This window comes from Ascaphus truei, chromosome 6, assembly GCF_040206685.1.
Source record: "Ascaphus truei isolate aAscTru1 chromosome 6, aAscTru1.hap1, whole genome shotgun sequence".
NCBI lineage: Eukaryota > Metazoa > Chordata > Amphibia > Anura > Ascaphidae > Ascaphus > Ascaphus truei.
This window is the reverse complement of record NC_134488.1, coordinates 100,198,155-100,215,087: the sequence shown is the minus strand read 5'-3', so window position 1 is coordinate 100,215,087 and position 16,933 is coordinate 100,198,155. Positions and strand designations below refer to the sequence as shown.

The following is a 16,933-nucleotide window of genomic DNA, read 5'->3' as shown; positions in this document are numbered from 1 at the left end:
AATGAAGCATATGCTTATTTGTGATTTAGTGCAGTTAAAAGCTGGCCAAAGCCAGTAACAAAGTTCCCTTACTATAAAGGTAAACTGTTGGTGCAGCTTTTTAGGGGACCAGTTTAAAAAAAAAAAAATTAAAGCCCAGGAATTCGGCAACAGAAACCAGCTCCAGATGTGAGCCGCACGGACAATATTACCGGGAGAGAGTTTATTTATATATATATATATATATATATATATATATATATATATATATATATAATATTTGTGGGTTTTGGGTGTCATTTTTTTTTCTCCAAGCGTTTAATATAAATATTAAAAGTTATACATATTTCTTCTTTCTGTCAGCCATAAACACTCACCTGCTCTTCAGTGGAGGGTGAAGTGTAGAGTGACAATTGGGTGTATTATACCTTTATGCTAATTGGAGAATTTGTAGGAGCTCTGTCCTGAAGGGAGGAGCAATACACCTCCAAAGAACTGTTTAGTAAAACAGAAACCAGGTGAGCCAAAACCCACCCCCGCGACGGAATATATCAGTAACACTAGCATTATATGATAGAATAGCCCGTGGTCAATCTGTGACCCAGAGCATTGATTATAATTTTACAGCTGTCACACAAGGCGGTTCTCTCCAGGTCTGATTAAGACATGAACCTTTGACTCCAACTTCCCATTCCCTGGGCAATGTCTTTCCTATATGGACCTCCCTTGCTAAACGAGTGTTCATATTGTGAATTTTTTGGTGACTTGCGTATGATTATTGAAAGTATCAAAAAAAAGTATGAAAATGGCAGCAAAAAGACAGAACTTCTTCAAGACAAGTCCCCTACTGTGAAGAAAAATAGGATTGTATAGAGAGGTTACTCATTTATTATGCAAATGACATGGTGTAAGGTTACAAAAAGAACCAGCAACTTGAAATGTTAACATAGCATAAGAAAAGGAGAAAGGAGAAGATTAAAGGGAAATGTGTTAAGCTATTGCATAGAATGACAGGCTTTCTCTGGATATTTTGTAATTAAGGGTGCAACTAAGAGCTGTAATATATCACTGTGTCAGGTACACAGCCTATGTGACATTCCAATGAAACAAGGCAAGAACAAAAAAACTGCAAAGAAAAAAAAGCAGGTTAAAAAGGAAAGTGTAATCCAGTGCTTTTTAACCCATTTGGTGCTGGAAAAGCCTCTGATGAAATGTATAAAACATGGGTTAAATGCTAATTCTGTCCATGAGTTTGAAGAATGCTATTCCACAAGCACTATGGTAGTTATTTATTGATATACAACAATAGTAAAAATGATTCTGTTTGCTTCCCTTTCTGAACATCTTGTGCATGGCTTTTACCAGATGTTTTGATGCGAAGGACTTAATAGGTGACGCTTCTCCTTTTGCAGGACAAGCTCATGTAGTATTTTCAAGCAGAATAACTAAACACATTTTATTTTGCTTTCCACCTATAAATACAATAATCAACTTCATAATACTCCACCCCAGAACACCACCCATGCCTTACTTACAGTATGTGACTGGTCTTGAAGGTAACAAAGTAATTTTTTTTACATATGCACAGAAGCAAATGTAAGAAAGCCCAAAATAATGGGGAGGAGTGAATTGATGACGCAACCATCAGGATGATGTGCTAGAAACAACCACAGTAAAACAGTTAAAAAATATATAGCATTTCGCAGAACAGATAATTATACAAACTTGATGTATTTCTCATGAAGCTTGGTATCATTCTTTCTTTTCCTGGTCTTGTTCTTCTCTGCTTCCCATGCTTACAGGTGATGTTGGCCGAGAGACGTGGATCAGATGCGCTTTTTGCCATCAAGATCCTGAAGAAGGATGTAATCATTCAAGATGATGATGTGGAGTGCACTATGGTAGAGAAACGAGTCCTGGCCTTGTCTGATCGGCCTCACTTCCTGACACAGCTTCATTCCACATTCCAGACTGTGGTATGTGCTACCTGAAACTATCCATCTACAACTTTAGCCATGGGAAGCGGTGTTTCATTTTAGTCTCTCTGAATGTTACCAAATTCACTATAAATGCCCCTGTCCAACGGTGGAATGGGTTACCTGACGAAAAACTACTGTTGGCTGGCTAAGGGTAAAAACGTAAATATTTTATTCTTTACTATTAATAATTTACTTTTTAATTTGTTATGGCTTTCTTATTTTAATAATTAGCCTAGATTCACTAAACTGTATTAAACGTGAGTTAATATTGCATGACTAGCTGGTGATTTGGGCTACAAAGGGTTTTAATATATTAATCAATTCTACATTTTTTTTATACTATATACAGTATTTATATCACCTATTTTATCTTGGCTAGTCTTATCTTGCATATTTATATTTAATGGCCATTATACCATTATATACACAGGAAAGATAGGCCTAACGCTAGCCTGGGGTACAGTAGGTGATAAATTGGCGATATCTGTTGGCAGCAGCCCGATATCTTCAGGTATAAAAGTTTTGTGAATAGCAGCTGAATAAGTAATTTGACATTAATTATTCATTTATTAAAAAGAATGCTGTTTTTTTTTCTCTTTAACACCTATTTTTACCCTTTTTGGAGTTTAGTGAATCCTGGCCAACTCTTGAGCACCAAAGGAGACCCCTTGAATGGCATATGGGGAGGAGGGATTGTATGGAATAGCTATCAAGATTTGCTGCTAGAAGCAACTACAGTAAATCAGTTTTGACACTTAAGGGGTCCAACGTTTGCTTCCTATATTTAGCACAAAGCAGAACTCAGCTGCAGATTGACTATTGTGAGTGGGCACAATGCTGCATTGTGCGTTTACTGCACAACCATCTTTAAATAAGTTCCACAGATGTTTTATTGAAAGTGTCCAGCAATAAACATGGGCTAGAAGACAGTTATTGCTGCTCTTGTTCTAGGACCGCCTGTATTTTGTTATGGAGTACGTGAATGGGGGGGATCTCATGTACCACATCCAACAGGTCGGCAAGTTCAAGGAGCCCCATACTATGTAAGTTCCCCTCACAATGTCCACCTTGCTAGGGCTCTGTTTCTTGTATGTGATGGGATTGGGAGGGGAAGGGGAAGGGGGGCTTCTTTCCAACATTGCTTGATTTTAAAAGATTTTTTTACTGGAGAAGAGTAATGCAGTGCAATGTTATTCTGTGTTCTCAATAAGTGAGCCCAGGGAGTAAAAAAAATAATATATAATTTTAAATTAATTTCTGTTTTTTTTTTTTAATGCTTTGAAATATGTTTTCCATTTTGCGCAGCGTATTTTTTCACGTTTCTCTTTCTTGATCTTCCTTTTTTGTTCTTTATTATTGCCTATTTATACCATCTATTCATGTTAAGCTTTTAGCTTTATCACTCATATTGTGGATGTTATTTTTTTTTAGCTCAATATTCTCTTTCGTTTCACCCACCCCCTCCCTTTTATCTCTGCTTTCTTCTCTCAACGGGTTCCTTCTGTAACATGCAGTAGTTTCTCCAATCCTCTCATTATTCCTATTTTCACCACATTCCTCTTTAATCTGTTGTTGTCTTTTCACCCTATCTTAATCTCTCTCTTTTTCTCTCTGTTTTACTCCTTCAGCATGGCACAAATACACCCACACAGATTGTACTGCCTACTGAATAGAGATGGGCGAATATGGATCCGCAGCGGATAAGCCGGTCACTTTGTTCCGCGGATTTCCGCGCATCAATCTCAAAAAGGGCGATTCGCTTTTTGCGGATTTATTATTATTATTATTACCAATACACTCTGCGGATTCCATAACCTGAGGACGGACTTGCAGAATCCAAGCCGCGGATCCAGCAAGAATTCGCCCATCTCTAATGCTGACCTCCAGTTTCAATCTAGGTATTAATTTGCGCTCTGTCTGCGTTTAGGTTCTATGCTGCTGAGATTGCCATTGGACTCTTCTTTCTTCATAATAAAGGGATCATCTACAGGTATGCCGCCCAATATATTTATGTCACTATCACCTCCCAAATGCTGCGGAGAACCAGTATGCAGCACTCCTTTGTATTAAAGGAGTATTCCGTTTGACAGCAATTTCTCCATACATACTCATATTTATGTATGTAGTGGCCATTTCTCACATATTACATTTATGCCATTAGATTTTTGGTGACCTTTGTTTTTAGTTATGTTTAATGTTTATATGCTACTTTTTAAAAGTGTTCTTATATGGTTCTAACATCCTGATTTCAAGGTTTGGGGCTATGTTTACTAAACGCTTCCATCCCGTAAGATATCTTCTAATTCCAGAAAACCCATTTTGTGCCACTCACTTTAATGAACATGAAACAAATATATAATCACCGCGCTTCTCCATATACAGTAAGGAGCATGCAGCTAGTGAAGGAATTGGCCATACAAATGTGCAAAACAAAAAGTGAATCCCTGCGCTTCTCCCTTTGGGATAGCAATCAATGGGGAATATATATATATATATATATATATATATATATATATATATATATATATATATATATATATATAGTGTAAATACCTATAAGATAAAAGGAGACTTTTGGTTTACATCCTTTGATCAAATAATTCCAAGCCTTAATGAACGTTAAGGTTCATCTTCTGGCAGATGGTGCCTTATGGATTTGCATCACTTAGTAAATATGGGCCACAGTGTGAGATTGCTTGGTTGACTTTTGATTGTTGACTCTCCAGAGCCGCCTGGGAAAGCTGCTGTATGTGTTTGTAGAGGCTTTTTATGTGTGTGGGGTTGGTGAATCCTTTGGCGTCTGCTCTCATTTTACTTCCACAAATCTCCTGTTATGATTTCTCTTTAATGTCAGTTTAAAGACTGATGCCTGTCTACTTTGTCCTATTTCTATTAATCCTTTATTTTACTGTTGGTTTTGTACATTTTTCTGCATGTGACCAGGCCTGCCCTTTTTGTTGCAGCAGCCTCATGCTCTGCTACTGTGCTGTGAGAATGCAGTTCAGTCACTTGATTATACACTCTTCTGCTGCAAAGATACATTGGGACAACAAACTTCTTTTAAATCAGATTTATCCATACAGTAGGTCAAATAAATACTTAATGTATGCACTGTTACTGTGTATAACACACCCTCCAACTGTACCTATTTAGCAGGTACTATGTGTTTGGGTCCTGTAAGGCTAGCGGTACCTATTGAACAAAATGTTTCCCCAAGTCTCTTCCACCCCTGTCTCTCTCTTCCCCCGTCCGCCGACTCTCTTTCCCTGTCCGTCCGTCTCTGTTTCCCCCCGTCCATCTCCCTTTCCCCCCATCTCTCTTCCCCCCCCATCGCTCTTTCCCCCTGTCCCCCTCGTCCGTCCGTCTGTCTCTTTCCCCGACCCCTTCCGTCTCTCTTTCCCCCCTTCCATCTCTTTTCTCCCCGTTCCATCCATGTTTCTCCTCCCATCCACCTCTCTTTCCCCTGCGACCCTCTCTCTTCCTCCACTGTCCCTCTCTCCCCCCCCCCCTTCCTATCTCTCTCAGTTGTGTGCAATAAGCTGTGTGCAGTATGTTATTGGATTTCTATAGGTTTTTTGGGGGAAGTACCTCTATCCAGCACAAGTAGACTTACTACAGTGGTTCCTATTTTATGTGCAAAATGTTGAAGGGTCTGGTATAGCAACCACCAATAAGTAACGCCATTTAACTTTACTGGTATAGCATAATGATTACCATCTATATATGTAGTATGAGCTTATGGGATGCTGTAACTACTGATTCATTACATTCTTAAGCATAATGTATATATTAACAATGGGACTCTCTAAAATTATTTTGCTGTTTAAAATGTCAGCCAGACAGTATTAGGTTTAAGTGATAGAGTCCCAGGCTGCCCATTTCAATTAAAATACAAAGCTCCGTTTCACTAATCTGTTATCTCTAGCACCTTCATTCATCATTTATTTCTTTTTGCGTTCACAGAATCGAACATTTTACTAGAATGCATGAGTGTTAATGTCAATGCATCAAGATAGGGGCAGAGAAAATGGCAGAGGGGGGATAAAAGGAGAGGGGTAAAAAGAGGGGAGAAAGGCTAGGAGATAGAAGGGGTAATAGGTGGGGAGGGAGAGGGAATGAGAGAGGGAAGATGGGAGGAGAGGGGAGAGGATAAAAGAAATAATAGGAGCAGGAAGAGAAGGGGAGAGGGGATAGGGGAGTGGAGGAGAGGGGAGAGGGGATAGCGGACAGGGGAGGGTTTTTTGGGGGGAGGAGAGGTGAGAAGGTAGAGAAGGGGTGGAGAGGGGGAGAGTGAGGGGAGGGGACAAAAGAAATAATGGGGGCAGAAAGATAAGGGGAAAGAAGGGGAGAGAAGGAGAGAGGGGGGAGACGGGGGAGGGAGGGACGGGGGAGAGGGGGGAGGGGGAGGAGAGGGGAGAGAGCAGAGGAGAGGGGGGAGAGACAGAATGGAACATTTGGTCTCTGCCGTTTCGCCGAGAGCAGGGGGTTAATTTAAGGGGTTTTAGCACTTAGGATAGGGGCTTAGGGTAGGCTTTTTTGGTGCGTAAGAGCTTAAGGTAGGGACTTTTAGGGTAAGGGCTTAGGGTAGCGGGTTTAGGCACTTACCTTAGCGGTGATGTGGCTGGTGGCGGATGCTTCCGGCTGCCGGGTGAGTCGTGGTGAAGCACCGGTGGTGATTTGGTTGCGACGAAACAGCCACGACCAAATGTTCTAGATCGGGGAAGAGAACCAGGGGTGAGGGAGCAGAGGGATTGGGGGTATAGGATGAGGGAGGAGATGAGGAAGATGGAGAAGGTGGACGGGACAAGGGGAGGGTAAGGGGAAAAGGTAAGAGGGGTGATAGGAAAAGAGGAGAGGGGAACAGGAGAGGGAAGAGGGCAGGAAGGGAGAGAGAGGGGAGCACACTGGAGGGGTGTAGGACAGTTAGCTGAAGCTGTTTCGACACAGCCGTTTGCCTGCCGGACAGTTTTACAACAGGACAGTTTGCCACTGCAGATAACCCAGAGAGTCTGCGGGATTCTGGGCCATTTTGGGTAATGTCAATAACAGCAACCCAGGACTTTAACCCCTACCTCTAATACTAACCTTAAACTCTAATCCTAATCCTAACCTCTAATCCTAACCGTAACCCCTAAAACTCTAATCGCTAACCCCTAACCCTAATACTCCTAACCTCATCTCGTAATCTTAACCCTAACCCAATCTTAACCATAATATTCCTAGCCTTAACCCTAACCCGTGTCCCTAATAGTTACTTTAACCACTAACCCTAAACTCTAAAAACCGTAAAAAGCCTAAACCCTGCTGCGAAAGAGACGTTGCAAATTGTCCCATTCCTCTGGAGAAGAGGAGAGGATGGAAAGGAGAGGGAAAAAGGGGAGGAAGAGGAGAAGGGAGGAGAGGTAGAAAAAGAGATGCAGAGTGGGTGAGATGGACACACACACATTTTACAGACACACACATACTGCTGCGACACACTTTATTCGAGCAAATACCCAGTATGTACCTGGCAGATACCATGGCTCCTCACCTCTGACAAGCCCCGTTGCGTTTGCCTTCCCAGCCTGGGTTCATGCCTGGCTGATGGGCGGCTGATCTGTTAAATGATAATGATTAGGATTTAATAGGCTGCAATGCTTCGCGTGTCTACCAGATGGCATAAATTCATGAATTGTAATGCAGTATATATATATATACTGTGCAGTATTGCAGCCAGCGGGAATAAAATGCTTCAATCCCTGCCTGGAAAATACCTCAATGCACTCGGGCAGAAAACAGTCACAAACCTCAATACACCCGGGTATACCCGAATTCGTGGGACTAGCCGAGCTCGAATAAAGTGTGTCGCCAGTGTAACAGAAAGAGAAGCATGGGGGAAGCTGTGCTGACAATGCCTCCCCTCCCTGCAGCTGAAGAAGCAAAGGGGAGGTGTGAGGCGGCACAAAGCTATAACCCGCCTGGAGAGCTACATACAGTAGAGGCAGCATGCCTGCAGTTCAGTGCTACTGCGAGGATCAGGCATTCACACGCGGCACTGCAGGAGGAGGAAGCTGCACGCGTGGTATCCGCACGGCTTAGGTGTGGGGAGCGAGGCCATGTGACAACCAATGACAATCAAAGCAGCAGGGTCAGTCTCACCACTCTTCCCCTAACCGCAGGCTACAAGCTCTGAAAGGTTGTGCAGCACTAATACAATCAGCAATATATTTTTATAGGCCCAGCTGTGGCCAACTTTTTTATTTCTTGCGAATCCCTCGGACACACCTCCTGGACCCCTAGGTGTGTGCGAACCACTGGAGGTGAATCACTGCTGTATACCTGCATAGCAAAGCTGATTCCGCTGCAGAAAACTTGACAAAACGGTTTTTATAGAGCTGAATATTGTATGTAATACCAGTTTATGTTGAGTACAATTCCCAAGGAGATAGAAATATCCAACCAGATTTCCAAAGATCCGTCTTTGCAGTCTGTTTGAGCTACATGCTGTATTATGCTATGTACTAATGTCTCTCATTTTCCTCTGTTTTTCTTACATCTGTTACATATGTCGTTAGAGATTTGAAGCTGGACAATGTTATGCTAGATGCAGAAGGACACATTAAAATCACGGACTTTGGTATGTGCAAGGAGAACATATTCAGCGGGGTCACCACCCGCACATTCTGTGGGACGCCTGACTACATAGCTCCAGAGGTACAGTTTCCTTCTTCAGTTAATATGTTGCAGTTGTGTGAATATGCAACATGTGCATCTTAAAGGATTTGCAGATATAGCCAACATTATTGCAACCCAAAACACTCTACACTGTGCATACATTAGCAACATTGACCTTGCTCGCTGACGTTTGGTTCCGTAATATGTAATCGCTACATGTTATTTATTTGCAATACCAGCATTGAACACTTGGTTTCCCATGGTCACATTGTGGTCTTGTGCTAAACCCTGTGCAGTTATGTGGAATGTATATATATATACACGTTCCACAGAGTTATTTATGTACTGTGCATTCTGAACATAAGTACTACTCCCCCCCCCCCCTCCCTCCACGGTCTCGGTCTCCCGAGCTGCAGGAGGGAGCTGCTGCGGGCTGCTGAAGGAAGGTAATCTCCCGCTCCCTCCCCGTCCCCCCCCCTCACACACGCTGATACACACACACACACACCACTCCCTACCTTCTGGAGGAAGCTCTCTGACAGCTCCCGCTCCCGCCGCTGATAGGCTCATCAGCGCACCACGTGACGCGTCACCGCCCGGGATCACAATTTTCTTGCATTCCCTGGCGGCTGATGCGTCACAGCGCGTAGTGAGCCGTGCAGCGAGGGGGGACTGGGACCTGCTCAGAAGGATTCCCCTGCTGGTGGGGAACGCTCACGCGGCCGCCCACGCCGCCGGGCGCAGCGGGTCCCAGCGCTTAGACAGGTCTGCAACCCTGCCATTCACCATTATCACAGAGCTGTGTGCTGGGTGATAATGGTTAAAGGTGGGGTTGCAGAATTGTCTAAGACATGCAAATGAGTATACAGTAATATTTCCATTTGCTATATGCTTTGCTGTTGAGGATTTTTGTCACTTTTTTTACCCACCATAACTTAACTAAGTGTATATATATACAGTGGTTGACAAATCAACAAAAAATCTACTCGCCACGCAAAAAAATCTACTCGTCACCTAGTACCAAACGTGTGCTGCTTGGGCCAATATTTACTCGCCCGGGGTTAAATGCACTCGCCCGGGGCGAGCAAATGTATAGGTTTGTCGAACACTGTATATATATATGTATATATATATAATAATATATGTATATATATACACACAGTACATTAAAGCTGCAGTTGAAGTTGCCGTTTTTCCATTCCATTCCAATACAATCTGCACACTGACAAGTGATTAGCTAAGTTGCAGATCTATCCGCTCTCCTGTAATCGATCGCTATGCTCGGGGGTTATTTAATTCAGTTATTGCTGCAGAACCGTACCCACAATGCAAAGTTCTGTGTGGAAGATCATGTGACCAGGCAGGCACAAGATACAATTGGTGCACTGCTAGAGAGAGGGCAGGGCTCAAGAACCAGGGCCTGTCTCAGAAGAGGACGGGGGTGTGACTTTGTAAATGGTTTCTCTAGAAACAAAAATGCTTGCTACCTTAAAATACATAAAACAATTCTTTAAAAATTGTTTAAAAAAGAAAAAATTGCTACAAGTAATTGCTCATAGTACAGAACTGATTTATTTAAAAAAATACACATGTAGGATATTTCTTGAACTGCAGCTTAAATTCATTGCAGTTTATTATTTGGGTTTGTCATGATAATGTCATGAGATATTGGGTATTTTTAATCCCTTTGGTGCTTGAGGGGTTAATGAGCTACACTTGTGTAACAAAATACCAAATGCTGGGTTTGAAACTGGTCAGGAGTGTTTCTGTCTGCTCTGAATTTCAAAGGAACTTACATGGGGCAGGGGTCCGTCTGGGATAGCCCACTCAAGGTGTCAATTGTTTTAATCAAAGAAGAGCAGCTTCAAAGTATTCTGTAGAAAGGGGTGGGCTTAAGGCACCGTCATAAGAAAGTATTGTATCTAAGGCCTTGCCCCCGCTGCATGCTGCAGCGTCTGCTGTGGCGGACGCTGCGCTCACCAGAGCCCTCCCCGCAACGGCGCCGGGCCCGCTGCGAGGGGGGGCCGCAGCGCTCGCGCGAGAGCTACTCCTGCTCTCAATAGAATTGAGAGCAGGAACTCGCGTCGAGCGGCTAGGCACGCCCCCCGGCGGTTCAGCCAATGAGGGCGAACCTGCCGGGTGACGTCATGTCCGCGCCCCCGTCACTCCTCAGGCACGCCCCCCCCCGGTCTCTGCTCCTGCAGTGAGCTGCAGACCGGGGAATCGCCGGAACGCACAGCCGAAAGCGCGGGCGCGCATTAGAGCGCCGTGACCGGGGCCTTAGCCTTAGTCTGGGGGAGATTGTTACAAGTCAGATCTGACCAGGGGCATGCTTGGAAAGCATGGCAGACCTCATCTTCTGAACCAGTGCCTCTCTGGGAAAAGTCCATAGCATGTGGTAATGTACTGTATAGGATTTTCTGTTTTACCCCTTTTATTTTAAGAAGCTGTTCTGCCTTATATTGTAATTGTATGTTTATTTTGTAATACCTTTTCTGTAATTCAAGCACTGTATTTTTATATATATTTTACCATTTAATAAGTACTGTAATGCTTTGGGCTCTGAATGAAGTTTGTGCACGCTGGAGAGAATAACTTGCTAGATTCAGGCACATGTTACTACAGCTGATTTTGTGTTAAAGTGCATAGTTTTTCCTATAATAAAATGGGACCTGAGGCCCTGGCGGATATTTTAGTCTAAGATCTTTTATCATATCTGCATAACCTCAGGTGGTGGCAGTGGGCGGTTATGATGTGCAATTGAGTGGGGGGTTAAGACTAACTCGCTGGTTCCTTGCAGAGGAGAAAGGGGGTTGCAAGAGAAGCCTTTGTGTATTAACCCTGGTTGCATATCTAAAGTCACGTGCTCACTTGTGTGCTGTTCGTGGCGGTGGTATATTGGGACGGCTTGGGGGAGAGATACAACTCATTTGAGGGACCCTTGAGGGGGTGAAGAGTGGGGCAGCTTGCGGGTTGTGTATTGATCCTTGATCCTGTAAGAGGGGATACTGTCCATTTGACGGACCTTTGCGGAGGTGAAGAGTGGGTGCGCTTGCGAGTGTCGGTATTAACCCTTGTCCCGTATACAGGTCACGTGCTAGCAGGGGGTCGTACGTGACAGGGTGTTATACTGTAAATCCATTGCTTACATGAATGTGTTTGTGCAGCATCTTTTCTAATATATGGGAAAATGTCCCTCTGTTGTGTTCATGCAACTTTTCTCCCGTTAAATGTATAAACACGTCTAGTTTTAATATTATGCTATACGTACATATTTCACATATACGATATGTGCAGTTTTGCCGTTAAATGTATGTACAGTAGGAACTGTTTCTCAGCTTTTCCATCTGTTCTATTAATTATTCTACATATACAGTGGCGTCCGCCTTTAGCCTAATGCGGCCGTATCGGCGCAACTCTGATTACCGCGGACAGATGCAGTATTTTTTTTTTTCGGAATATGCTTCGGTATTGTGACTCGATCGTAATATTGAATGCATGAACGTGAATGCGGTATGAATGCGGCATGAACGCGGTGAAGTGCGTGGCATTTGGAAAATATCCCCGAAAAAATTCGGAGATGTTGGAGAATAAAAGGGGCCGCGACAGTATCAATGTGTGCAGCTTGCCCCACCCCCCGTTTACAACATACAGCAGCTTGTCCCCCCTTTTACAATGTATATGTGCCACTTACTGTACTGTATGCTCCTGTTATATGTGCATACAATATCTGCAGAATGTCATGGCTTTCACAAATTGTAAAGATGCTGGTGTGATATGGTCAAAAGGGGAAAGAACTGTACTGTAATAAAAGTGATAAACGGCCAAATAACAAGTAATTCTTAAATGAATCCAGCAAAAAGGTCTGAAGACTAAAACATTGAGCATTTATTTATATTATATAATTAATCATTTTCCTGGCTTAAGCAGTTCAGTTATAGTCTGACAATTTTTCGATATATATTTTACTTATTGTTACTTAGGGCCTCATGCAGTAAGCGCCGATAAGGCATTTATCGGCATTTTCCGGCCAAAATTGGATTTGAGATTCAGTTAGCGCTGATAGGTGCTCAAAATCCGGCAGTTTTTCTTGCCGATAAAAATGTATCGGCATGCGGCTGCCGATAACCCACTTATCGGCACTTATCGGCCCTTTTTGAAATCGGCTGTATTCAAGTAGCCCCGATCAAGTAGCCCCGATCAGCTGATCGGCACTCAGAAATGGAGATTTCATCGGCAATTGGTCCCGCCAACTAAAGTTGGCAAGTTGGAGGGGAGAAGGATCGGCAAGGTTGCCGGGACGGCACTTAGAAAAAAACCTCATCTCTACATCAATGGAGTCAATGGAGCGGGGACTTATAACATTATAGGACTGTTTACGTTCTATTGCTCATAATAAAAATGTGCTTGGCATTACAGTGTCGAGGTCATTCACTTCATCGTGTCACCCCTTACGTTTATTATTGGCATAATATTGTACTTTTATATGTTATGATGATTTGCGTGTCACATTAGTCTTAATGTTATGATGTGTCAAGGGAAAATCCTATACTCAACTCTTAAAGGAACAGGTCACATAATATGAAACATGTTACTTAAGTGTGCTTCAATTTATTATATGATGTAACAGATTTCACACATCTAACAGATCCAGCGTATAGTAATGTTGGTATACATTACAGAATGCTTTGAATGTGTAACGCATGATCAAATGTAAATGTAGCTGTTTGTTTTCATGTTTACATGTACTTTGTGACCTCCCTCTTTTGATGATGTCCGCAATTGGACACTCAATAACATTGCATGTTTACATAGTACACATTAGAATCACTTCATGCTAACTTATACACAAATCTATAATAGTTACTAATTTTTACACAATTGAAACTGAATCAATAGCAACTAACCTGATGGCATTAAATTATGCATATGCACTATACAATTAGTTCATGTGAACAGGTGACAATAACATGCCAAATTACACATGTTGCAACGTAGTTTCTCAACGTCAATGTCATGGTTGTATCCTAATTAGATGACTGAGTGTTGCGTTCTGAAGTGGTACATGCATTATACATTCCAGAAATACTTGCCAATAAATGCTTGTACAAAGCTTAACGTTACATCATTCTCAAATATCATGATTGCCTGGTGAACACACATAAATAATCCGTTTAATTGGTACTGGATACACGTTGGGAGTGAACTACTTGGATATGTTAATGTAACACCTTGCACTTCAGCAAGTCACCTGACATCATCACATAGGTATTTAAAGGAGGGCAATTACCTGCGCATTCACAGCTACAGACCTGAAAATTATGCGAATGTTTATGAGACGGAGGAAGATTCTATTGGACGAGAGGCTTGCTGATGGAGAGGATGTCACAGGCCAAGGAAGGGACAGGGACAGAGAAGACAGGGACAGTGACAGAGACAGGCACGCGGATAGGGGAAGGAGAGGTAGAGGTCAAGGGAGATGGAGATGAGAAGAGAGAGGAGAGAAGTTGTGCCTCGTACTCGTTTGTACAGGGAGAGAACCATGTTAGATGGGATGAGTGAGGAGGAGATTGTAAGTCGCTATCGTTTGAGTTCAGCAGCAATCTTAGCTCTTTATGAAGAGATACGGGGAGATTTAGATTTTGTGACAGCCAGAAGTCGTGCAGTCCCTGGGCTTGTTAAAATGCTGTGCTCATTACATTATCTTGCTTCCGCGTCATTCCAGACGACTGTGGGCATAGTGGGTGGGGTCTCGCAATCTACATTCTCGCGGGCCTTTACCCAGTTTCTATGTGCACTGAATAGACGCGCTAAGAATTATATTAATTTTCCTACAGGGCACACAGAGTGGCTGTAAGTCAGGAATGGCTTTTATACCATAGCCAGGATACCATGTGTGATGGGTGCAATAGATTGCACCCATGTTGCTTTGATCCCGCCTAGTCAGAGTGAGCATGCTTACCGAACCGTAAGCACTACCATTCCCTGAATGTACAGGTGGTATGCAATGCCACAATGAAGATTATGCATGTGGTAGCCAAATTCCCTGGTTCCAGTCACGATTCCTCTATCCTGAGAAACTCATCAGTCTTCCATGCTTTCGAAGAAGGCTATTTTGGACCTGGTTGGCTGGTGGGTGAGTACATATTATGATGTGTTAACAAACAACTCTAGTTTTTATATGAACTGTTCAATGTAATAATGTTAACACAAATTGTTTCATTTTTTGGCACGATGGATTATAGGTGACTCAGGACACGGAATTAGGCCGTGGCTGTTGACCCCGGTGGCAAACCCTCAATGTGAAGCAGAGGAGAGGTACAATGTTGCCCATATATCTATCCGATCTGTCATAGAGAGGACATTTGGGCTTCTGAAAACACGATTTCGGTGTTTAGATAGAACAGGGGGGGCATTGCAATATAAGCCTGCTAAAGTGTCAGATATTGTCATTGCATGTTGCATTTTGCACAATCTGGCACTCCGCAATAATGTACAAACCGACATACGTCAGGGCTTGGAGGAGGAGCATCCCTTAAATTTACCAGCTGACACTGAGCAAACAGCCGGTGGTGTGGAGACACGTCGGAGTGTCATAAACCCCTATTTTTCATGTAAGCAAATACATATATGTTCATAGAACTACATAGATGTATTAATTCATTGTAATGATAAATACATTTGTACAAATACCATTCACTTAGGAAACAGATGAATATGGTTCGCATACCTTTCTCTTCTCTGCTGTGTGGACAATTGCATGTGGCACCGGTATGTCATTCATCAACAGGTTGTATTATACTTCTTACCACTAAAAGGTGTTGTGTGTACGTGAAGAAATAATGTGTACAAAATCTATATTTTATGTACATGCTATTTTTGGTTATGAATACACAATAAACCTACTATGTCGATAGTCAATAGCTAGTGCAGTATGGTTACATACAATGTTTCTTTTGGAGTGTGACATGTGTGTCACAATGATGTGTACACTATTGTGTATTTAAGATCATATTTTACGTATTATAGATTTTGTTTCATATCACATACAAAATTGTCACTTCTGTGTGTTGCTTACCTTAATGAACATGTCATGACAATGGTTTATATTCATTCATGTTTTCTTTTTCAAGGTATATCACTCCAATTTCTGCTCATGGTATGTATTTCAATTCACATCTGTCATAAGATGTGCAAACCTCGATACAGGTATAGTTACAGGATGTATAAACAGAACGTAATGAAAAAGATGTGACAATAGAAACATGTCGTTTCTGTATTGTGTCCTTGCGTTTATCTACACTTGGTGGTTATTGTGGAGTGTGTTTTCAAATCATTACGTACATTACATAACATGTAATTTTGGCAACGTTACAACATCCATTCATGGAATATAGGGGTGTGGGGAGAGAAGGGGATAAACCCTGCTCAGCTAGTGATTATGAGAGGAGAACATCTCTTCATGCACATGAGCGATGTTAACACTCAATGCATGTTTGTATGCAAAGACCCTAATGTGTTAAACATCAATAACATTGCAATGTATGTGATTAGTTCTTCTCTCACTTCATTTTCATGTTCATTACTACATTGACACATGTGTATGTATAAGTCAAATATGTGTGTTGATTTGACGTTCATCTAACATTTGTCAAAATGTTAACACCATTCCAAAGTATAGTTTTTGGAATTCTCAACTTTTCCTAAATCATTCAACACAATGACAATGTAGTTAGTAAAAATTTTATTTCATTCACTTTACTTATTCCAAATGATCATGATCCTTTATAACTACTGTCAACATATGATCATAAATGAAGTATACATTTACATACGCACACATTTCAGCAACCTACTTTGTGTGTGTGTGTGTGTGTGTGTTGTCGTTTTGGTGTGATGCATGTATTTCTACCAGAAATAATATAAACCAACATAATAATGTTGCTTTTATCATCGGCCTCACTTAGCTATGTATGTGTTGAACATTTACTAATAACACTAAACTATAGTTACTCGTGTGAATTAAATGTACACACAAAAGTTAATGGTTTAATGATCTTTACCTAACATTCATTAGCTCATGCATGTTAGGTTACCACTACAACTTAGGTGATAATATAACATTCACACGACTAAACAGTTTCTATCACCTCACTATTGTTATTGTGTACGTGCAGATACAATGTCGACGAGTTGTTATGTACCATTTACATTCTTTGACAAGTCACACGTGAGATTATAATATATAGTAGATTAATGTGTTTGCTGAGTGATAATGTTGGTTGCATACAGTATATCACATGGCAATACATATAATGTTA

The 16,933-nt window shown here is 41.9% G+C and overlaps 1 protein-coding gene across 1 annotated transcript in view; it reads left to right on the top strand.

Moving 5' to 3' along the window:
* PRKCG (protein kinase C gamma) overlaps nucleotides 1-16,933 on the top strand; it is a 218,579-nt gene that overhangs the window by 122,585 nt on the left and 79,061 nt on the right. The window contains exons 11-14 of the mRNA XM_075605355.1: nucleotides 1,782-1,955; nucleotides 2,910-3,001; nucleotides 3,886-3,948; nucleotides 8,513-8,651. Of these exons, the coding sequence (XP_075461470.1) occupies nucleotides 1,782-1,955; nucleotides 2,910-3,001; nucleotides 3,886-3,948; nucleotides 8,513-8,651 (468 nt within the window). The remainder of the gene's footprint in view (nucleotides 1-1,781; nucleotides 1,956-2,909; nucleotides 3,002-3,885; nucleotides 3,949-8,512; nucleotides 8,652-16,933) is intronic.